General features: G+C 42.3%; 1 protein-coding gene across 10 annotated transcripts; it reads left to right on the top strand.

The window, feature by feature from the left end:
* Positions 1–30: 30 nt before the first annotated feature.
* On the top strand, positions 31–16,984 carry cora (erythrocyte membrane protein band 4.1 like coracle). Of its 10 annotated transcripts, none has more exons than XM_089469682.1 (17): positions 31–163; positions 489–745; positions 8,026–8,077; positions 8,431–8,621; positions 8,695–9,140; positions 9,207–9,359; positions 9,424–9,782; positions 9,843–9,964; positions 10,677–10,703; positions 11,186–11,339; positions 11,401–11,447; positions 11,801–14,779; positions 15,042–15,263; positions 15,433–15,534; positions 15,667–15,828; positions 16,181–16,291; positions 16,366–16,984. In XM_089469682.1, the coding sequence occupies exons 4-17, from the start codon at positions 8,478–8,480 to the stop codon at positions 16,429–16,431; spliced, it is 5,094 nt and encodes a 1,697-aa protein (XP_089325808.1). In that variant the 5' UTR covers positions 31–163; positions 489–745; positions 8,026–8,077; positions 8,431–8,477; the 3' UTR covers positions 16,432–16,984. The 10 variants fall into 10 exon arrangements, with proteins under 10 accessions (XP_089325808.1, XP_017867423.1, XP_017867430.1 ...); XM_018011934.2 differs by lacking the exon at positions 10,677–10,703 and adding an exon at positions 10,244–10,369; XM_089469680.1 differs by lacking the exon at positions 10,677–10,703 and adding an exon at positions 10,244–10,369 and having other exon boundaries at positions 144–254.
* The last annotated feature ends 6,173 nt before the right edge of the window (positions 16,985–23,157 follow it).

Here is a 23,157-nt window from a genome sequence, read left to right as displayed (position 1 = left end):
GTAGCTGTGACGTTGCACGTTCTGGTGCTCTCTCTCGCTCTTCGATTGACTCAATCCAATGGGGCAGTGGTTGTTCCGTCGACTCTGCCGCTTAAATACAAAATAAATATATCTCAGTACCAGTTTGCTCTTCGTGCGTAGCATTTCGAATATTTTTACCACGGTACGTTAACTGAAAATACCCCGTCGCAGGCCAATAGGAAAACAATAAAAAAAAATATACACACATATATGTATATATATGAGAAAAATAGGCAAGAGAATTTGCCAGCAAAAAGAAAATCAAAGCATCTGTGTGCCAGTTGCAGAAAATTCGCGCGCAAATTTGTGTTGTTATAAATAAAACCACAAAAGTTTTGTTTCGTTATTCTTTTACGATTTTATGCAGTTTTCACACGCCCACGCCTAGTTTTACACCCCGCGCTGTCATTGCGCTCACTCTCAATTTTACTATTCTCTATTACTCACTCAACGTCAATTTTCAACAGGTATTCAACGACGACGACAACAACAGCAACAACAACAACAGCAGTAACAAATTGTCTTTTTTCGTGTTCGATAGAAAAAAGTGGCCAAGAATTTGTTTATGTGTATTGTTGCGTGTGCAAGTGTGTGTGATTGTAAATTATTATTTGCAAAGCGATTTGTGGTGTGAAAAGTGAAAACAAGTGGGAAAAGCGCCGCAAAGTATTCAACGCTTCCAGTGGATTGGATTATCAACTGAATATCAAGGCAGAGCTAACTCGTAAGTAACGGCAACTTCAACTACAATTTAATTAGGTTCTTCCATTCTCCTCAATCTCGAGCTACTCCACAGCCAACGGCATCGCGCCATTACCCGTTGTTTGGGTCGTCTTTTTTCAGTTTTTTGGGCTGTGGTCAGAGTTTTTGGTTGCCTGCTCCGTCTTCGAATTATTTTATGCTTTTGACATACACACACACACAGACTTACACACACAGCGAGAACAGTATGACTTCATAGCACACACACAGATACGCACGTACACTTATACGAGCACGCACATTAAAGCTAAACGCTCTCTCAGCGCTTGCCACTCTCTCTCACTCTTTGTAGAGTGCTTGTCAAAGAGAGTGAGTGAGTGAGAGCGAGAACGTTGACGTTGTCGCTTTTTGGCCAAGCTTTAGCTGTATCTTTTTGTACGTTTTCTTTGATTTTCTTTTGTGCTGCCTTTGAAACTTTACGAGTTTATGTTGTTGTTGCCGCTGCTATTGCTGTTGCTGTTGCTGTTTCACTCTTTTGTCAGATTTTGTGTTTTTCTCAGTTGTTTCGCATTTTGTTTTCTTTTTTTGAGCAGGGGCTGAAAGTTGAGAAATTCTTATTGGCAACCGGAATGGCGCGTAGTCAAGGAGACACATTCAAAACATTCAACACATGCCGCATCAGACACAAATACAGTAAAGGCACTCTACCATGAACTATTCGCATTAAAATATATGTTAGGGCAGAGTATAATCAAATATATTGTTAGCCATATGTGGGAAGAGGAAAATTTTTATTTTAATAGATTTGCATAATTTGCTGATTTTGCTATGTAAATATTTTGTAAATACTTAATATAGGGTTAGTTCTTTTGTTGAACGTGCACTGTACGTAATTGTGTGCGTGCTGTGTGTTGTATCCATGCAACCTTCCCCCGTTAAACTCATTACGATTGAAATTATGAAATGCGACACAGTCAAGTATTTACGCTCTGGATAATTGTACATACATATACATATTTATTTAAGTAGTAGTAGAGAAATATTAACGCGCAGCTAGTGTAAGATTGGCGACAACAACAACTGCGACGACGCCGACGTCGACGTCACTGGCACCAAAATAAACCAAAGGCAGCAGCAGTAGCGGCAGCGGCAGCCGCAGCTGCTGCCTTGGAAATTGATCGAGTTGAGCAGGTTATTTCCTTATCAACTGCTCGCTGCTCTGCTCTCTGCTTTTTTTTCACCCTATTGGCATTTCGGTTGTGATATCAAGGCTAAGCGCGCAGAAGGAAGTCTGCGAAGCTTTCTGGCCATTGTACTATGTACATATGTTAGGCTAGTGATAAGGCTGGCATTACTCACGCACATAGCTGAACTGATAAGGTTCCGCGCAAATAGTCGAGGGTAACTGTAAGTTATGAATGGGGCAGGTGACTCTTCAGGCGAGGCTCCCATGCGTCATCCAAAAGCCAAACGGATTTTCACAATCCGTGGAAAATCTGATAGAAAGCAGACGCGGACGTGGCTTGACTTGGCTTAGCTTGAGCGAGCTTGGCTTGGCTCGACTTGGCTTGGATTGGATCTGGAACAGAGCGTTTGACCCAAATAGCCTAACGAGCGACACAGCAATGCATTTCCAAGAGTCTCTCTTTCTCTCTTCAAAGAGTGGCAGACAGATAGCGCAAGAAGTTGCATTAGAAACCGGTTATTGCTTGGCCAAGAAATTGGCCACACAACAGACAAACAAATAAACGAAACGAGCAAAGCAAATGCTAATAACTGTACAACGGACCAAACTGTGCGAGCCGACCGAGAAAAAAATACATATAACAAAAATTATAATAAACTGTGGCGAGCCACAGCCAAACGACTTAGCCACATGCAAGCACACGGCCTAAACATGAAAAACAGTGTGAAAAACCTGAATTCAAGCAGAGAGCCAGAGCATAGCCAGAGTCTGAGGCAAGTTTAGCTCAACGCCCCCGCCCCCCCGCAAAACAGAGAGGCAGAACAAGGTGTGTCGCTGCATTAGAAGAGAGAGAGAGTAAGAGCGAGCAATTTGTAATCGGCTCTCTTAGCCAAAGTCGAGCTCGTAACATAAACTGGAAATTTGGGCCACAGCAGAACACACGCTGCCAGATCGTTTAAAGTTTTCATTTCACACTCAATTTTCTAGGGGGCACTCAGCCTGGCATTTCAAATCGTTTGATTAGGCGAGCTTCCTCTGGATTTGAAAGACATTTCGGAGCTATTTTCGAGTTATTAACGGCCTCAATACAGAACTCGACTGATTTGTTAGCTTCCTCTTGAGACTCTAGAGACTCGCCTCTATTTGATCGACCTATTGACGCCCTCTACTCAAAGCAATCTGTCGGCCTGCTGCAACAGATGGAAAACAGAGCTCCAGTGGCTCTACTCTATGGAGATCTCTTGATTTGCGACAATGATCCCCGAGCTTCCGCTTCTGACTTGTAAAGATTTGTGTCTATTTTCGAGTTGTTAACGCCCTCTGCGCGGGGCAACAGATAGAAAACAGCTTTTACACACACATACACACACAGAGGGAGAAGCACTCACACACACACACACATTCACACTCACACATTTTCGCATTGAATTTTCTATTTATATTTGTTGTCACATCGATTTTTATTGTTGTCGAGGGGGGGCGCTATGATTTATGTGGATAAAGAGCCAGCTGTGTATTTTGGTTTGTTTACTAGTTCAGTGGAGCCACCCCAGTTGGCATCTATTTGTGGGTGGGTCTTGAGTTCGACAACACTCCCGAGTTCGTTGCCCACCGAGAGAGGGAGAGAGAGAGAGAGTCTACCGGCTCGAAGGCGTTGAATACTTTAAATAGCGAATTGCTGAGGCGTTGCTGTGGGAGTACCGTGCTATGGAAATATATGCACACAAAAATACATATATATGCATATACATATATATATATATATTCTCAATATATGCCTATATACTATATGAGAGCATTTTGTAGTCTGTAATTCGTCAAGCGCCATTGAGCAAAGCCAAGTAGCGAAGCCATTGTAGCCGTCGAGTGCTCAATTCGTTTCTTCTTCTTCTTCTTTTTTTTTTTTTTTTGCGCTGGTCAACAAGTGCAAACTATTTATGTAGTAATTCACTGAGGCGATTAGAGCAATTCAAACTGGAATTGCAACTGGAGCGGATCTGGCTTATCGTAGCAAAAAACTTTATATATAAATATATTTTTATAAGTAAACAAAAATTTGCAGCTTGTGATAGCGGCAACTGCAAGGCAAACAAAATGCGTGAGAATACCCCTAATGCCAGCCATGCAACAATATTATCGATTGACCCATTTAAGCACATACCACCAAAGGCAAACAAACAAAAAACTTTGACTTCCTTTCTTCTTACACTCCTTCTTTCACATGCACGCCCAAAAAATAGAATATACAAAATGTTATTCTCATCAGATTGTGCGACCTGATATATAGTTCATAAATATCTTGCCCAATATATATACCTTTATGTATTCGACTATGGCATATCATCATCCATTTCACCAAATGGGAAAAGCATTTCTTGCGGAAGTCTGCCTGGCTATAAACGGATGTGAGCAGCCCGCCCGCAACTCTTTCGCTATGGAAAACAACAATTTTGTTGTATACAATTTATGGGCAACGCTTCGTTGATTTGCTGCTTCGTTTGCAAGCAAGCGCACAGGTGAACAGTCATTCAGAATGAATGAACTGCCTCTCACCATTGTTAACTGAACTTTAATAACAGTTGCAAATATATGCACTTACGCACACACCTTTCAAACTGACGTCACGCCAGCAGCAGCAGCAGCAGCAGCAGCAGCAGACCAACTCCAGCACAGATGACCTAATGGCATGACGGAATATACAAAACATACACAGAAATTTATATGATACATATTTGTATATTCATATATACGTATATCGGCTCTGAGGTTGAGGTTCAGGTTCATATTCATCGTGTTTTGTAGTGCTGTGTTCGAGTAAATTGAATTTGATTTAAGTTGTATTAAATTAAACTTAATTACGGCCTACCCTTAACTCAATTGGATTGACCGCCAGTGCACAGGCCGAGTGAATCTTTAGCAAACATGACAGTGATTATACACACACTCACACACACACACACACACACATACACTCAAACTTCTTTCAATTCATAGCTCTCAACTCAAGACATCAACAGCTCTTGAATATTCCTCATGCCCATAAGTTCACAGTAGAGTTGGCCTGAGTATTCAAATACTTTGCCCAAATATTTGCATACTTGAAATCAGAAAAACTCTAAATGCTTAATAAATGTTTTTTTTTTTTACATTAATGGCTTTTGTAATTTAGGCAAGGTAAAGTAAAGTTGAAGTATAAATTTACATTGAAGTTCAAGCATTTATTGAGCTCAATTCGAAGTTTACCAGTTTGCCATTCACATACTCTTTTAAGACAAAATTCAGACAGTCTTTAATGCTTTTTGAATATTAAATAAATTGAAATGTCATTAGAAAATAAATTGAATTTAGTAAAGAAATGTTTTGATTAATTGACTAAATTTATTAAATTTCTTAAACTCACTCAGCGTGTCAAGAATTTTTATTCTCAAAAATATTATTGAACGAACATAAACTTGTACAAAATTTGATATAAACTTTATATTCAATAATTATTAAATTAATTAAAATTAAATTAAATAATTAGTAAATTAATATTGTTAAAATATTTAATGGAAAATGATTTAAAAAATTCAATGAGTATTTGGCATATAATATTTGCTCTTTTAATTTTGAATATTAATAACAATATTAACTCACCCGAAGTTTCTTAATGCAATAATGCAAAATTTTAAGCATTTGGATACATTCAACACAATTTCTAAATTAAAAGGAATTTTCGTATTCAAAAAAGGATAGAGAACTAAAAATACGCTTTTTCTATTCAAAACTTTGCTTCAGCTTGACCGCAGTTCTACTCAATTTCAATAGAATATTTCGAGTTTGAGCTTTTCTCAGACTGTTCACAAATACAATGTGTATATATGTATATGTATATATGTATGTCTGCAGTCAAGTCGGTTTACCGGTCACGTCTTTGTTTGTCTTTGCATAAGCTTAAGCATGGAGATACATTCCTGCTCACGCCCCAAGCCCAAGTGGTGTACAGTGAGGCAACATTGCCATGATTAGAAGCACACCCAGATGTCAGTTTATATAGGCATATATACACAATCATATACATAGATACATATATAGTTGATGTGTGTATTTCAGCTACTTGATGAATTTCACCTCGACCTCCTTCAATTGAAGCATTCATTCTTCAGTTTTGTTGTTGATTCTTCTTTCTTTTTTTGGGTGTCGGCATCTTGCAAAATATTGCGCATGCTGTTTACTGTTGTTGTTGTTGTTGCTGTTGCTTGTTTGATTGTTGCTGCAATAGAACAAACAATTTCAATAATTTGCTCTGATGATGATGTCATCGTTAATGTGAGACAAAAATAAAACATATCGCCGGCCATTCTAGAGCAGAGCAGACTAAATATATATGTACTATATACATATATATGTATATGTATATGTATATGTGTTTGTAGTAAACAGAGATTCGCTGCAATTGCAAGCGCACTGCACGTTAATCAGCTATCTATACCTCTCCTTCTCTCTCTCTCTCTCTCTCTTTCCCTCTCTCTGTGTGTGTGTGATTCATGCGTCAATCAATGAAGTGTGGCAGCAAACACGAAACATTTCACTGTCAAATTGCCTAGAATGCGATGCACGAACTGTAATTAGATCACGATTAAGTGTACTTAACAATTATCCCGCCGACTTAATGGATAGATGATGTCAACTGGGCGGCTAAGCAGATTGCCCCAAAATAATAATGCTACTCTAGCTGTTTGCAATTAATGGATGAAAATAAACACACACACACACACACAAACTCGCACACACTTACGCATGATATTTGAATAAAAATGAAATGTCTGCCTTCTGGTTTTTGGATTCTCAACAATTTGAAACAGTTTCGATGGCACGATGACGCCATCAGCTGCCCCCAAAAACTGTGACGCGCTGTTCTGCTGTTGCTTGACTTTTTGGTTTTATTTGAGAGGATTTCGAATCTAGTTTTTGCAGCTTCAGTTGCTTCGTTTGCCGCATGCCTGCCGATCGTACCAAAAACTGGTTCAGCCTGTCCGGCGATCGCTGCCAATGATTCCCCTCTGCCCGCCTCACATATAACTGCCGATCATAGATAGAGACATTGAAGAGTGCAAGAAATTTCAAATCAATTAAACATTCAATTGATCAATTGCTCCGCCAACTATATTGCACTCGCTCCCATCGAACGTCTGCTCTTACTCTCTGTCTGTCTCTCTTGCTCTGCCTGCGCTGGGGTGTGGTGCTATTTGTTAGCTTTGCAACCACTAGCCACAGCTAGCCTCATACAATAATAATAATACATACAAAAATAATAATAATATGAATACTAATATACTAGGTATATATATTATTATTTAATTATTTATACATAATACGCTTGAGTTAGAGGCAGTGAATGTGCCTGCGGTTAGAATGTTATTATACAGAACAGCTAATTGTTAGTCAATATTTAGCAGTAAGAAAACTTTCTGCATTGTGAAATCATAGCAGCATAAAAAGATTAATAATATGAAAGCAAAATGTAAAAAGTTTGTCAAATATTATTATTCTATTATTCAATGAATAAAATAATATAAATCATTTATGTCATATATATGTTTGCATAGAAAACCAATATACCCATTTTCGCAGTAGATGCATAAGTATTTGGAAAACTCAATTCGAATCATCTGAGGTCTTGTCATTCCCATCATTCCCTTTGGCTAATCACATGAGGACTGGCTTTACCCCGACCCCTACGTCTTCGCCTTCCAATCAGCTGCCAACTGAAACTTTTTTCTGATATGAGAATTCATTTGACAAGTTGCAGCGAAAGTTCTGCAAACTTTCTTTGAGCCAAAGGAGTTGGCCAAAAGAGGCGGGCGGGCGGGTCTAATATGTGCCGTCTAATTAAAGCCGGCCAGGTTTTTCAAATAAATTCCAACTGGCATAGACACACAAACACACATGCACACATGCTCAATATGCTGTTTCTGCTTCTTTTTACGGCTGTGTGTGCTGGTCAGCATCTAGTTTTATGGCTCTTGGCTGGGACTTTGCTGAGGTTGTGCTGTGGCTTTCGCCAGCTAAACTTTAATTTCAGTTTGAATTTACCGCGTCCACAGCATTTAATGGTACACTTTTATTATTCACAGCTCGCCAGGCAACAACTGCGGTCAGCTGCAAGTGGAACAAGGCACAGTTCACGTAAGTATGACTACGAGTATGACTACGAGTATGAGTGTGAGTGTGAGTGTGATTAAGAATGCGAATAATCCGTATGAATAATGTCATCGCATGACATCATGGTCCAGCCAGCGACAGCCCTTAGGGGTGGCTCGAAGGGGCTGCTTGCAGTTATTCGCACACTCCAAGTAATTTTATAGCCCTGTCCCAGTTCGCTGGCGCCAGCCAATCGCTCAGACACACAGAGAATGGAGACCGGAGACCGACCACACGCATTCGCTCGCTTGCAGTGAGCACATCCGGTCGCATAGCCTTCCCTGCTTCCACCAGTTGTTGACTCTACTTATATCTTTCTCTCTTATTAATATTTGCAGCTTCAATTTTCTAATCGATTGCAACACGGCAAACTGAGTGCGTAGCAATGCCAGCGGAAACTAAAGCATCCGCGCCAGCGGAACCGGAAACGCCGACCAAGAGCAAAGGGAAGAGCTCATTGACCTTCTCAAAGGCCGCATTGGCACGCGTCACACTGCTCGATGGCTCCATACTGGACGTAACGATTGATGTGAGCAAATAAATTAGCCAATCTCTAGCCAAATCCAATAACTTGATCCCTTCTTATATATTCCCCTGTGCAGCGCAAAGCCAAAGGCCGCGACCTGGTCAACTCCATTTGCGCCGGTCTAAACATCATTGAGAAGGACTACTTTGGCCTGACCTATGAGACGCCCACCGATCCGCGTGTTTGGCTGGATTTGGAGAAGCCAGTCGCGAAATTCTTTCGTACGGATCCCTGGCCACTGGCATTCGCCGTCAAGTTCTATCCACCGGAGCCGTCGCAGCTCCAGGAGGACATCACGCGCTACCATCTGTGCCTGCAAGTGCGCAATGACATCCTGGAGGGCCGTCTGCCCTGCACCTTTGTCACGCACGCCCTGCTCGGCTCGTACCTGGTGCAGTCCGAGATGGGCGACTATGATCCCAAGGAAATGCCAACCCGTGCCTATCTGAAGGACTTCAAAATCGCACCCAATCAGACAGCAGAGCTCGAGGACAAGGTCATGGATCTGCACAAGACCCACAAGTGAGTTTGGCCAGCTATCAAGACCCATATCCATATCTAATCTGTATTTTTTGTTTCCCCACTCAGAGGTCAATCGCCCGCTGAGGCTGAGCTCCACTACTTGGAGAATGCCAAGAAGCTGGCTATGTACGGCGTGGACTTGCATCCTGCCAAGGACTCCGAGGGTGTGGACATTATGCTGGGTGTGTGTGCGTCCGGTTTGTTGGTTTATCGCGATAAGTGAGTAGACTTGAAGCATTTCCATATTCATTTGACCTCAGACTAAAGCTTCATATTCCAACAGGCTGCGCATAAACCGTTTCGCTTGGCCAAAGATCTTGAAGATCTCGTACAAGCGTCACCATTTCTACATCAAGATACGACCGGGCGAATTCGAGCAATACGAATCCACCATCGGTTTTAAGCTTGCTAACCATCGTGCCGCCAAGAAGCTGTGGAAGTCCTGTGTGGAGCATCACACCTTCTTCCGCCTGATGACGCCAGAGCCCAACACACGGTCCACTCTATTCCCACGCTTTGGCTCCAAGTACCGCTTCTCGGGTCGCACCCACTACGAGAGCAAGGCCACGCCTGTCGACCGTACGGCGCCCAAGTTCGATCGGGCACTATCCGGCGCACGGCTCTCATCTCGTAGCATGGATGGTGAGTGCTAAAAATGGAAATCTTTATAAGTGCATCCCAATTGACGATTTTGACTTGCAGCCTTGGCTATGGCTGAGAAGGAGAAGGTGGCCCGCAAGAGCAACACCTTGGACCATCGTGGAGATCGCAGCCAGGACACGGATCCGCTGAGCCGCAGTCCCATCAAGAACAAGAAGGACAAGGTAACTAGAAGACTTGGCCGCTGAGTCTGACTCGAGATGCAGATGCTCAATGATTAATGGCAGTTGTTAACCAGATACTTAATTACTTTATTTTTTCTCGGTTTGTTACTAACTCTCACTCACAAACCAAACCAAATACATGCACACACACACACACACACACACACACGAATGCCGTGTGCCCGTGCTCGTTAACCTGCTGCTCGTTGCATTCGATTTGATTCGATTCTAACAACATTGTTAACCCCAATCACATACTATATGAATATGCGTAATCAGTTAATACGCGAATCGAGCACCGGTACAGCCTCAGCCTCCTCGCAGAGCTCACTCGAGGGAGACTATGAGACCAACATCGCTGCCGAAGCGGCGTCCGCTCTCGGCGATTTTCCGTCTCTCGCTCAGGTTACTGTTTTTTTTTGTAAACACTCTATGCTAAAAATATTCGTATCAAGAATTCGATTCTCTTTCCCAATACCTTAAACAATTTTATTTACTCTGGCTTGATATCTGCTTATTTTTTAATCGTTGTGAGCTTATTCCTAGACAAAAAAAAAAAAATAAAAAATTGTGTATATTCCATTCCGATCAGCGCATATGAGATGAACTTTATATACTTTTTATCATTACATATAATTGTTTTTACTAATTTTTGTTAACCGGCAACTTTTTTATTTTGATTACATAATTGACTTTAACTTAACCCTGGTAGCCCATGAACGAGGACTTGCTATTTATGGTAAATTTATGTACAAACCAAACGATCTCATATCTCTCTACTCTATGGATTGTAAATGTTTTGTCTAAATCACATTTGCATACAACTCTATACTATCCTCATTTATACCTCTATTTCAATTTATTTTTATATTTATGCAATTTATGTTTTATATTTTCTGTTTAGTTTGATTTGAACTCTCATTTGCGCTACATAACTGTAAATATAGCAACCATATTGTCTAATACGCATCTAAACAAACAATCATTGGCATATCAAAAACAAAAAGAGAAGTGAATGAAATAATTTCACTAAAAATTGATTTCTCTTTGTACAGCTTTAAAACTGTAATCCTTGGCGCTTGAACAATACATTTGATCCATATTCTGTCATTTCTGTTGCATGTACTCGTACGCTTCTTCAATAAAACTTCCTTGTCTTTATTGTCCTTTGCCAAAACTCTAAGAAATCAGTTATTAAAGATCCTTTTACTAAATTCACAGGACGAAGAGAAGGAGGCAAAGCTGCGCGAGAAGAAGCTGAGAGAGAAGGAGGAGAAGGAGCGCAAAGAGCGCGAGAAACGCGAACAAAAGGAAAGGGAGAAGGCCGAGAAGGCGGCTAAGGCAGCTGCCGCCGCTGCTGCAGCTGGCATTAACGGTAAAGTATCTATATATACACCCCTTCTCTATATTGTTTAACTAATCGATTTCTTGCACAGGTGACGATCCTAATGAATCAAAGAAGTCCGATACATCTGGCAGACGTGTAAGTATCATAATTTATTAAGTTTACCTTAAGACCTTAAGACATGTATTTTAAGATATACTAAGGATTTGGTTTTAAGCTAATATAAAACCCTGCGTAAGAACTCTTCGCACCATTTGTATATATACAACCAATTAAGTCCCATCCATTGTCCAACCACACACACACCTTAAGTTCAGCTCCTAAGTATTGATAGTTTGTATTTGAGTACATTAGTTAATCCAAATTTCTTATGATTTCCATCTGATTTTGTAATTTTCATTTCTTTTTGTATTCCCCCTCCTCCGATTCGTTTCGTTTTATGTTTCAACTTTTGATTTGTCGGCGCTGCTTGAAATGGGTGAAATGAACAGGGTATTGGTATATTCTCGTCGGGTCGCAAGAGCAAGAGCGGTTCACCGTCCAAGGATGGCAAGGATAAGTCCGGCAAGGACAAGGATAAGGAAGTGGGTCGCCTCGGTTTGGTCGTTACCTCGGGTCTGGTCGAGCAGGAACAAGGCGATGCCAATAAGGATGCAGACAAGAAACGTGGCTCCACCACACCCGGCGTTACCCGGCCGTACGAGTACGCTGTCGATGCCGAGGGCAATGCCAGTAGCCCAACGCGTAAGTCCTATACGCCTGGCGGCTTCCGCTACGACCAGGACCCGAATAGCAGCAAGCAGCTAGGTCCCGATGGTCAGGAACAGCTGTCGCCGACGTCGCAGCAGAAGAAGATCGGTCTGGCCTTCAACTATGCGCCAGGCAATGAGAGTGCTCTGAAGGAGACTGCCGAAAAGATCAAGTCGGGTCAACTGTCCCCACGCACGCAAGACAAGCTGAATCGGGGACAGCTCTCGCCCAAGTCCAGAGCGAAATTGCTGCAAGACGGCAGCCTCTCGCCCACCACTCGGGCCAAGCTGCAAGGCAGCGCTGTGGATGCCGCTGCAGTGCCGCTGAGCGATGGCCAGAAGCGCTCCTACTCACCCACCAAGGGTCAGCAGGGCCAGCAAGGCTATGCATCGGGTGCTCCCGGCAGCTATAAGCCGATCATTGATCCCACTGCCGAGTTCCTCGAATCACAGCGCTATAATAAGGAGCCCGGATATGTGGGCGTGGCAGCTGGTGCTAAGCCTGGCTCGCCCAAGAAAGCTGCAACTGGAGCTGCAGCTGGAGCTGGGCCAGGATCCCGCGGTAGTTCTGGTCCTGGTGCAGTGGCTGCAGCTGCTGCGGCTAAGCCCAAGAAGAAGCGCGTTAAGATTATGGTTATTACCTCCAAATTCGATCCGAATACCAAGCGCATCGATGCCGAAAATGGCACAATTGAGCACTCGACGGGCATCCTTGACCCAGCCACGGGTCGCATTGATACTAAGTACGGCGTAATTGATCCCCAGAATGGAACTCTGGAGGCTCTGAATACACAGACAGGCAAAAAGGAGTTGTTCAAGGGCGATGTGGATCCAAAGACGGGCAATTTGCATTTGATTAGCGGTGTCTCAGATCCAAAGACAGGACGCATCGATAACTCCTTGGGCCAGATTGTTTGCATAACGCCACAGGATAATCCTGTCGTTGAGCTGACAGTCATCACGAGCCGCATTGATCCCGCAACGGGCAAGATCGATACCGTTAATGGGGAGGTCGAGCGCTCGCTGGGTGTCTTGAACTTGAGCACTGGCTTGCTGGATACGAAATACGGTGAGATTGACACACGCAAGGGTGAGCTCAAGGCCTACGATCCCAAACATGGCAAAATTGTGGTCACCAAGAATGTCAAGGTTGATCCTGGCACTGGCCAAATCACCATCTTGGGCGTCATTGATCCGAAAACGAACAAGATTGATCCTAACCAGGGTCGCATCATTGAGGTCGGCCAGCAAATTGATCCAATTGTTGAGGTTACTTCTCTGGCTGGCAAGTTCGATTCCAAGAAGAACATTATCGATCCCAAGACAGCTCAAGTGGAGACATCTGGCGGACAGTTCGATCCCAAGGCGGGCAAAATCGACACCAAGTATGGCCAAATCGATCTGGTTAAGCACACAATCACCTTTACCGATCCCAAGTCGGGCAAATCGGTGACAAGGGACATTAAGATCGAGCCAAGCACCGGACAGATCGTGCTGAAGAACCAAGTCAACCCCAAGAACAACAAACCCGACAAGGATTATGCCCGCATCATTTCACTACGCATTGTCCAACAGCGCGTGGATCCGGTTACAAAGGCGCCCATCACAGAGGTCAGCGCCGCCAAGGACAAGGACATTGTCGTTGATCCCAAATCGAACCAGATCTGGGTGCCGACCGGAGCCAATGATCCCAGCACTAAGGAACTGCAATATATTTCCAGCAGTGTGGATCCCAAGACGGGCTACGTCATCACCATCTACGGCTACCTCGATCCCAAGACCCATGAGATCAAGAAACAGACCAAACTCGACCCCAACACCATCAAAATCGAGCCGACGTCCGGCAAGATCTACACCGCCACAGGTGAAACGGATAAGGCAACCGGTGAACCGCTTTACGCTGCCACTCAGGTGGATCCGGAGTCCGGTGAGGTCTATACCAAGCTGGCTCGCGTTGATCCCAAGACTGGCAAAATTGTTATTGTACGCATTTTGCTGATGACCAAGACAGACGAGCGTGGCCGGCCCGAGGAAGTCGATCCAGAGAATTGTGAAATCGATCCGGTTTCCGGTCGTGTTCTTAAGTTCTTCAACAAAACCGTTTATGTTTATAATATGATTGATCCGATAACTGGTGAAACTGTGCAGGTCGATCCCAATGATCCACGCTTCGCGGGCGCTCGCACCACTGTGACCCACACGATGACGCTGACTGGTGAGATAGATCCGGTGACGGGACGCATTAAGAGCGAGTACGGCGACATTGATCCCAATACGGGCGACATAGATCCGGCTACGGCTGTCACCGATCCCGTTACCGGCAAGCTGATACTCAACTACTCCCAGATCAATCCCGCACACTTCGGCAAACAGGCCCAGGTGCAGACCACCACAGAGACGGTGCCGATCACACGCCAGCAGTTCTTCGACGGGGTCAAGCACATTGGCAAGAGCGCGCTGCGTCGCGACTCCGAGGCCAGCTCCGACGACGACATGACCCAGCAGTACGGCACAGATAATGTCCAGGACATTGTGCTGAGCTCACCGAACCAAGCGGGCGCCGGCGGCAAGCTGGGCAAGCCAGTGAGCACGCCCACGGTGGTAAAGACGACAACGAAACAGGTGCTGACCAAGAACGACGACGGTGTCACCCACAACGTGGAGGAGGAGGTGCGCAATCTGGGCACCGGCGAGGTGACCTACTCGACGCAGGAACACAAGGTTAGCTCCCGTTAGTTGTGCATCTGTTGTGACTGTTTCACAAGCTCTCGCGCTTACATCTTCCACTACTTAGTGAAGACGCTTTCACAATGCCTCAATTAATTTGAGTATTTCTCTCTTATTTCGTTTATTTTGATTTGTTTTCTTACTTACCTCTGCCTCTTTGCTAATTGCTTTCGCTGTTCGTGTTGCTCTTGATGTAACCGTTGTTGAATACGCACTAACCACACCAACAATCACCACACCACCAACACCCACCTAGGCTGATGCAACACCTACCGATCTGAGTGGCGCCTACGTCACGGCCACCGCAGTCACCACCCGCACAGCAACCACGCACGAGGACCTGGGCAAGAACGCCAAGACGGAACAGCTCGAGGAGAAGACCGTAGCCACCACCCGCACCCTAGACCCCAACAATCAGCAGCAGCGCGTCGTCACCCAGGAGGTGAAGACGACGGCAACGGTAACGAGTGGCGATCAGGTAAGAGAATCGATTCCAATCGGCTCGCATGGCTGCACCTCTCGATACGCATGATTTGTGATGTCTGTTATTTGTTTTGTTTTACTTCCTTTTTTTTTGGGATTGGATTCGATTTCCATATCGATATCCAATTCGATATCCAATTCGATTTGTTGTTGTAAATCACTAGTACCAGAGACGCGACAGTGTGTCATCGACCAGCTCTGGCGACTCCGGCACACCCATCGATGGGCCATACGATGGCTCCAGCGTGGTGCGCACTGACACTCAGGTTTGTACTAGCCTAGTTAGTAGAGTATGTAACTTGGTATCTAGTTGACTCCGTGTTTGTACCACTAATGTGCCTTTCCGTTCCACGGCAATGCAATCTAATAATCTCCAACTTTTGCTAACAACCCCATAGAAATCTCCGCTATATACAAGCTCTGCAACCGGATCCACTGGCCCGCACGTCGAAAGCACCCGAGTGGTGCTCGGCGAGGATTCGCCCGGCTATTCAGGACATGGCGAGATCATCTCCACGCAAACCGTGAGCAGTAAAACCCGCACCGTCGAAACGATTACCGTAAGTAAACCGCAAGAAAGTCCATTCGCACATTCTGACCCAGCGTGAGTAAGTAGAGACGGAGGTAGGAATACTTTACATTTGAACAATTTCCACCAAAACCAATTCCAAATTTCCTGTATTCGTATGCGCCTCCACTGTACATTTACATACATTCGTCTCTTGTGTCAAACTGGTGATACGGTGTGCATTATATATTATATATATAGACATATATTTATCATATTTTATCAAGTGAAGAAACGTATTCAATTCCTGATCTATATAGATAGGCAAGGATAAAGATTAAAGACAGCCGCTTACCAAATTATTCAGTATTCTATAACTAATCTGATATCTCTTTTGCCCACAGTACAAAACCGAACGCGATGGCATTGTTGAGACCCGCGTGGAGCAGAAGATAACCATTCAATCCGATGGCGACCCAATCGATCATGACAAAGCCTTGGCTGAGGCAATACAAGTAAGTTCAAACTTAAATAACTAAATATAAACTCAGAATTTTAATATCTCTATCCCATCATTCTCTTTTCGCAGGAGGCGACGGCCATGAATCCAGACATGACAGTCGAGAAGATTGAAATTCAACAGCAAACGCAGTAGATTTTATAATTACTTTTAAACAATTACGATGTAAAACCCGCACAGCTTCACATACACACACATATATACCCACGCACACCACCACCAACAACAACAACAACCACATAAACAATCAAAATATCAAAATACACACAGCACATCCAGTACACCTTTTATACAACCTACCTACACACATACATATACAACTAAGTTTATAGAAACGGAATTCAATATTTTCTATATATACTATAGAGCAAGACGGAGAGCTATCCATAACAATTCAAGCTCATATTGTATGTTTATAATTTTTTTTAATTACATAAAGAAAAACTGTTGTTTATAACTACCTTTTATTATTATGTATGTCTAACAGAATGAAATGCATCAAAGCATCATTAAAGTATATTGAATGTGCAAACGCAAAAAAAAAAAAAAAAACAAAAAAAGGACAAAGAAAACGTTAAAAGAGAAAATGATATATATACATAAATCTTTATATATATAAATGTAAACATTATATTTGTAAACCACAATTGCATTCAAATAAAATGAGAACCTAAATGTACACACTAAATGGAAAGCGAGCTTTTCACTTCAAAGCAATAGACTATTTGAATATTCATTGAATGCACGCGCAGCCGGCGATAGGCATCAGTAATGCATTGGACTGGAAACAAACGCCAAATAGTTGGCGAAAAACCCAAGCACCCCCTCCCCGTCACACCTGAGCCAAGGGCAAAAACTACGCCACATCATCGCAATTAACAAATGCAGTAAAAACTAATGGGAGAGTGCTCCAAGTGGGCATTAGCTGGCTAGGATATACCCTGTACCCTGAAATTGGGCTTGTAGAGGAACGCCTCATAAATAAGTCTGGAATCTATGCTCAAAAAACTGAATCAATCAAACCAAGTCGAGCTCACATTAAGTAATTAATTCTCCAATTATTTGAATTAAACTAGCTATACAATTACAAGTCTCCATCTCAAAGGAGTCTAGAATTCCAGATCAATAAGTTTCTAGGACATTGATTAATCCAATTTCAGAATATACCTTATGCATATGAGCACACCTCCTGCCGCCCTTTTATACCCTGTTTACCCATTTTCAATTTACAACTTCGCGGCAAAACGAAAACAAATGAACCCATTTGGCTCTACCGCTGCGGCTCTACCCCTGCCCCTTCTCTAGCCACGAGCAGGACACGTTGAGCGATAAGGACATTGCATTAACATGAAATCCAATTCGCAACTTCTGATGCCGACCCAGCGACAACGAGGCAAATTATTGTAATGCAATATTTATGCAGTTCATGGCAGCAGAAAGGCCACAACGTTCGCGGGGGGCAGAGGCGGTTGGCGAGACTTGCTAATAATATTACGTTCCATGGCAGGAATTTCAATTGGACTTGGTATACCTTAAGCCCAATGAATGCGGCTAAGCGGGATATCAACTTGGTTCAGGCTGAATGCGAAAAACTGGAAATGCGAAACTTATCCAGGCAGGACTTTACCTGTTGGAAGATGAGGACAGCTACTTGGTAGTAATGCAGTAGTAGAATGAGTTTAGATAATTAATTAAATAAATATAGCACATAAAATATACTCAAATCTTATATGAACTCTAATTTCAGGGTATCTCTTAGTCGTACCCTTCCAGCTCGACCCGTTTTCTTTTACTTTCTGCGTTTTCCTGTTCTATGCAATTTTTAAATTGTGGCCACAACATGCAAAAAAATGTCAGCAAACGATTAAATGCAATGGGCTCCGGGTTGGGGTTTGTTAGAGGGGGATAGCATAAAAAAGCCGTAATTAAAGTGGAGCATACAAGGTGACTGACTAATGCATTGATTCATAGTTTAGATATACAGCGTTCCATGGCCGATAAAACTTCAAATGCGAGGCGTTGAAATTCTGCACCCTTGCCTGCGGTCAATGCATCACTCAAAGAGGTGGAGCACCGTCCCGTCGCCGCGCCCCACTCGCCCAGCTGTCAGGTGGGTTGGTCGATTGGTGGTGCAGCTGAGCCTGCCAAGAATTGCAATGCCAGTGACCACACACACACGGACACATATACACGCCCACCCTCAACTATTGTCCGGTCATGTGTCCACGTAGTGCACAAGACCACGGACACGATAGCCGCTGCCAGAGCGCTGAGTGCTTTCTGCTCATGAATTTTTAAATGCGCGTGGAAATATCCTCTTGCGAATATTTCCTCTTTTATTTTTATACCCTGAACCCATTGAAAATGGGAAATCAGGGTATAATGGTTTTGTTGAAATGTATGTAACAGGCAGAAGGAGGCGTGGCAGACCCCACAAAGTATATATATTCTTGATCAGGGCGACGAGCTGAGTCGATTTGGCCCTGTCCGTCTGTCTGTCTGTCCGTCTGTCCGTCTGTCCGTCTGTCCGTCCGTCCGTCTGTCCGTCTGTCCGTCTGTCCGTATGTTTGAACGCGTCGATTTCCGAAGATATAAGAGCTAGAGACTTGAATTTTTTTTTAAAATGACCGTATATACAGCGCGGACGTCGAGTTTGCTTTTAAAATTAGATAAATCATCCCGTTATGTTCTTATCGAGTAAAAACATTCAAGTTCAAATCAGATGCCACTATAGCTAATTGTGAATGATTTTTCTTTTTTTTTTAAATTTCTCAAATATTCAATATAATATGTAGATCATATGCTGAAAGTTTCATTAAATTCCGTTCAGTCAAAAGTTAATAAAAAATAATCAAATATTTGGCAATTAACAAACGCACGTGCAGCAGCTACAACAAAAACATTCGTTGAATCACATCAGCTGTTAGTTTCGTTTAGTTTTGGTAGATGGCGCAGCAACAGTGAATCTATTTGAGTTTTGCCAGCGCCACCAGCAGGAGTGGGGTGGCCTAGTGTGTTAGCTGCGTGACGCTCGATCGAGAAGTCCGCGGTTCGAATCCCGATCGATGCAACTGATGTTAATTTTTTTTAATTGTTTCAAAATATTTTTATATTTTCATAAATGAGTTTTCTATTTAATTTATATTTTTAAATACACCGAAATTGAAATTTTAACTATACCTTATGTGCATTTTTAATAGTTTGGTTATTCTAGCAGATTCTTAGAATCACATCAGCAGTTAGTTTCGTTTAGTTTTGGTAGATGGCGCTGCAGCAGTGAATCTATTTGAGTTTTGCCAGCGCCACTAGCAGGAGTGTGGTGGCCTAGTGTGTTAGCTGCATGACGCTCGATCGAGAAGTCGCGGTTCGAATCCCGATCGGTGCAACTGATGTTAACTTTTTTAATTGTTTCAAAATATTTTTATATTTTATTAAATGAGTTTGGTATTTTATTTATATTTTTAAATACATCGAAATTGAAATTTCAGCCATACTAAATGGGCATTTTTATTTGTTGGGTTCAGGGTAGTATCTAGTCGAGCACTCTCGACTAGAGTTTTCTTACTTGTTTGTTATTGTTTTCCAAACTCCTGCATATTGCATGTCGCTGAGGTCAGGCAACAAAATTTCTAAAAGCCACCAAAGTTCGGCCCGACTATTGCATCAAATTTTCAAACTATTTCGCATGTGCGCTATTAGCTCCACCCACACCCCACCCACAACGTTTAATTCCTATGGACAAAGTTCCTTGAGAACTTATAAAGAACTCATATATATTCTGTTGGATCAGACAGCCTTATCAATGCTTGACGTCAGGCAACCAGAAGAGAGATAATGATATATATAAATCTAAGAGATAATAACATTCGCATGACAATACTATATATGTATATACATATATATAGCAGAGTCCTACAGTTCCCTCCTCTCTTTCCCATGTCAAACAAAATCAGTGCAAAATAAAATCACAACCAAATCGTTGGCCCCACAATTTTCGACTCGGACACTGTCGCGACATTGCCAATTAGATTTGATGGCAATTTGCGCTAAAATGTTATAAAACAAAAGCCCAAGTGAGGGGGGCGTTGGCGGGGGGCGTGCATTGGCAAAGCGAAAAAGAATGTTAAGCGGCAAATCGCCACCCCTCCCCATCACTTTTGCAACATGTCACGCTTGAAAACATGGGCAGTTAGAGAGGGAGCGGGAGAGAGAGAGATAGGGCGAGGGAAAGAGGCAGAGAGCAGTTGCGCGCTCTGTGGAGGCGTGACAGGACGTACGCTTATTTCAGTTTCATGAAACAGCAATTTGCATGTCTGTCTGTGCGCGCTTTTCCTTTTTTTTTTTAAGTTTTGTTTTAGTGGCTATTCGTCCGCCCACGGGACTAAGTAATTGCCACATGCACCACATGCTGCCCGCATCCAGCAACAAGTGGAGCCAAGCAATTGGCAAGCATTTGCATGCCAACAATAGTGCAACAGCAGCAACAGCAGCAGCAGCAGCGAATGAGAGAGCGAGTGGGTGAGTGGGTGGTTGGGTGGTTGGTTGAGTGGGTGAGTGGATGAGTAAAGGCTCCACGCTCTTTGGCCTGCTTTCAATTGTTTGTAAACAAATGCGCTCCACCAACGTTGGCCGTCGCATTGGAAATTCGCGCTCTCGCTTGGAGCAACGCATGCGCCAAAAGAAAAGCGCCAAAAACTGTTATACGCCGCTTATTTCCCCTGCTGTTTGACTGAGTCCAAGGGATAATCCAACGCCTCATGATCGGATGAAAGGAATTGAGGTATAATGGTGCGTAAATATCTCTCTATTTTCTTAGTTTTATATATATATTTTTTTTAAATATTTTAAATATACTATAAATGTATATAAATATATTTATAGAACTTAAAAAGTAGCAGAAAATTTTTTTACCATAGAAAATTTTTACTATATATTTTTTTTAATTTATTATATATACTAAATGTATATAAATATATTTATAGAACTTTAAAAGTAGCAGAACATTTTTTAAACATAGAAAATTTTTGCTATAATTTTTTTTTATTTATTATATATACTAAAATGTATAAATGTATATATACATATATAAATTATGCACAAGAAATATTTATTTTTTGTTAAGAACATTTTAAAAAGAATTTCCAATTTCAATTAAATAATTTTTAAACACACAATATAGAGAAATATACAAAAAGGTAAGCAGACTACATTTAAAAACAAATGTTTTATTTATGTTTATAATATTTTTAAACCATATGCCTAAGCCCACACTGGAATTTCATACAATTTTATGAGCATAACTTTAATTCCAAAAAATGTATAAATAAAATATTTTCAAAGTTCTTTTCCTGGTCCCCTGTAAAATAAATATCTAGACATATTATTAGTTATTTTCTTGTACTTGTTTAGTACCCCAATAGAAAGGCCATATATTAGACGCTCGGAGGACTTTAATTAGACGCTTCACAGTAATGACTGTCTGTCCTGGGTTGATTTGACTGTAGTTTAGTTAAGAGTTCACTCAAACCTCTCGCTGCCCGTTGAGGAACATTTTTGGCTAATTACTCGACCATATTTTAATGGACGTTAGTGCGGGCCAAGTGAGCTCATATGGGCCAAGTGAAATGGAATGAAATTGTTGGTCAATCGCTTAAGAAAATTATCATTAGAGGCAACGGCTGGCGGCACATTTGATTGACAGTGAAAGTGGCCTAAGGAGGACGCCTGTGTGTGTGTGTGTGTGTGTGTGTGTGTGTGTGACATATGAAGAACATTTGATTTGAGCTGAAGTCGAGGCAAACGTCTCCTCAACAAATATTGAAACAGGCGTAATTAACTGCCTAACTGGCACATAATTAGCCACGACATTCATTAGTCTTGGCACCCGCTCAGCTCTAGCTGGCTTTTCCATTTCGAATGTCCATTTCGCTTCAAAGTCAGCCCGAGGACAACTCCATGCTCCCTCTCTCTCTTTCTCTCTCTCTCTCGCTCATGTATGCAACGCACGCATTTCGCATAAAAGAAATCAACTGAATTTTGCAATCAAATTGCGGCCTAACAAAACTGACCGTAGCAAATCGAATCGAAAGTCCATTTCCATTTCGGTTTATAGCTGGCATCCAAAAATATTGAAAACAAATTTGCGCTAAACACTTCCAATTGCCAAAGATGATATTCGTTCATATAAAAATGGCAATAAATGCAAATGAAAAGCCATAAACACATGAAAACAAATCCACACACACACACACACACAAGCACACACACGCACACCGGCCTTTCGATGACCTCTGCCAGCAGCTCACCTCTCACCTCCTCTCCCTCCCCCCGCAGTAAGCAATGCTCTAGCTATTGTTAAAAGTCAATTTTCAACGCCCATGGCCGATAAAGGGTGGAAATCGAGGCAGTTTTTCCGAATCGAAACGCATTTTCAATAAATTCCAATTATGTTTGATACCAAATTTGAATTCGGCCATGCGAATTACTGGGCCACAGATGGAGGCTTAGCCATATGGTCAGACCTCAGACGCCAGGAGTCAGGAGTCAGGTGAAGACTTTCATGGCCCATTTATGGAATTATGCCACACAATATATAAAACTTTGATGACCTTTAAAAACGCACAAGTGCTAGTGGACTTTGAATTTCTCACAAAAAAATAAATCTAGGCAGAAAGTGCACAACTATAACATACCCTGTTAAGTTTTTATGTTGCTGCTATCTTGAAACGAGATTTATGCCGAATAGGCATTGCTTTTTATAAGCATCTAAAGACAAATGGAGAAACTTGTTCGATAAGGGAGAAACCCTAAGTAAATATGCAAGTCTTATTAATGTATTAAGTAAGGTTATATATATATTTT

The sequence above is a fragment of the Drosophila arizonae genome, chromosome 5 (genome assembly GCF_054131065.1).
Source record: "Drosophila arizonae isolate 15081-1271.41 chromosome 5, UAZ_ARI_1.0, whole genome shotgun sequence".
Classification (NCBI taxonomy): Eukaryota; Metazoa; Arthropoda; class Insecta; order Diptera; family Drosophilidae; genus Drosophila; species Drosophila arizonae.
This window is presented reverse-complemented; position numbering and strand designations above follow the sequence as displayed.

What these genes read in the sequence shown, in the direction of transcription:
- cora (XM_018011934.2), top strand. Translation starts at nt 8,478, where the DNA reads ATGCCAGCGGAAACTAAAGCATCCGCGCCAGCGGAACCGGAAACGCCG. An exon ending in TTGTTGGTTTATCGCGATAA is followed by an intron (nt 9,360 to 9,423) that starts GTGAGTAGACTT and finishes ATATTCCAACAG; the next exon opens with GCTGCGCATAAACCGTTTCG. An exon ending in ACTCGACGCAGGAACACAAG is followed by an intron (nt 14,780 to 15,041) that starts GTTAGCTCCCGT and finishes ACACCCACCTAG; the next exon opens with GCTGATGCAACACCTACCGA.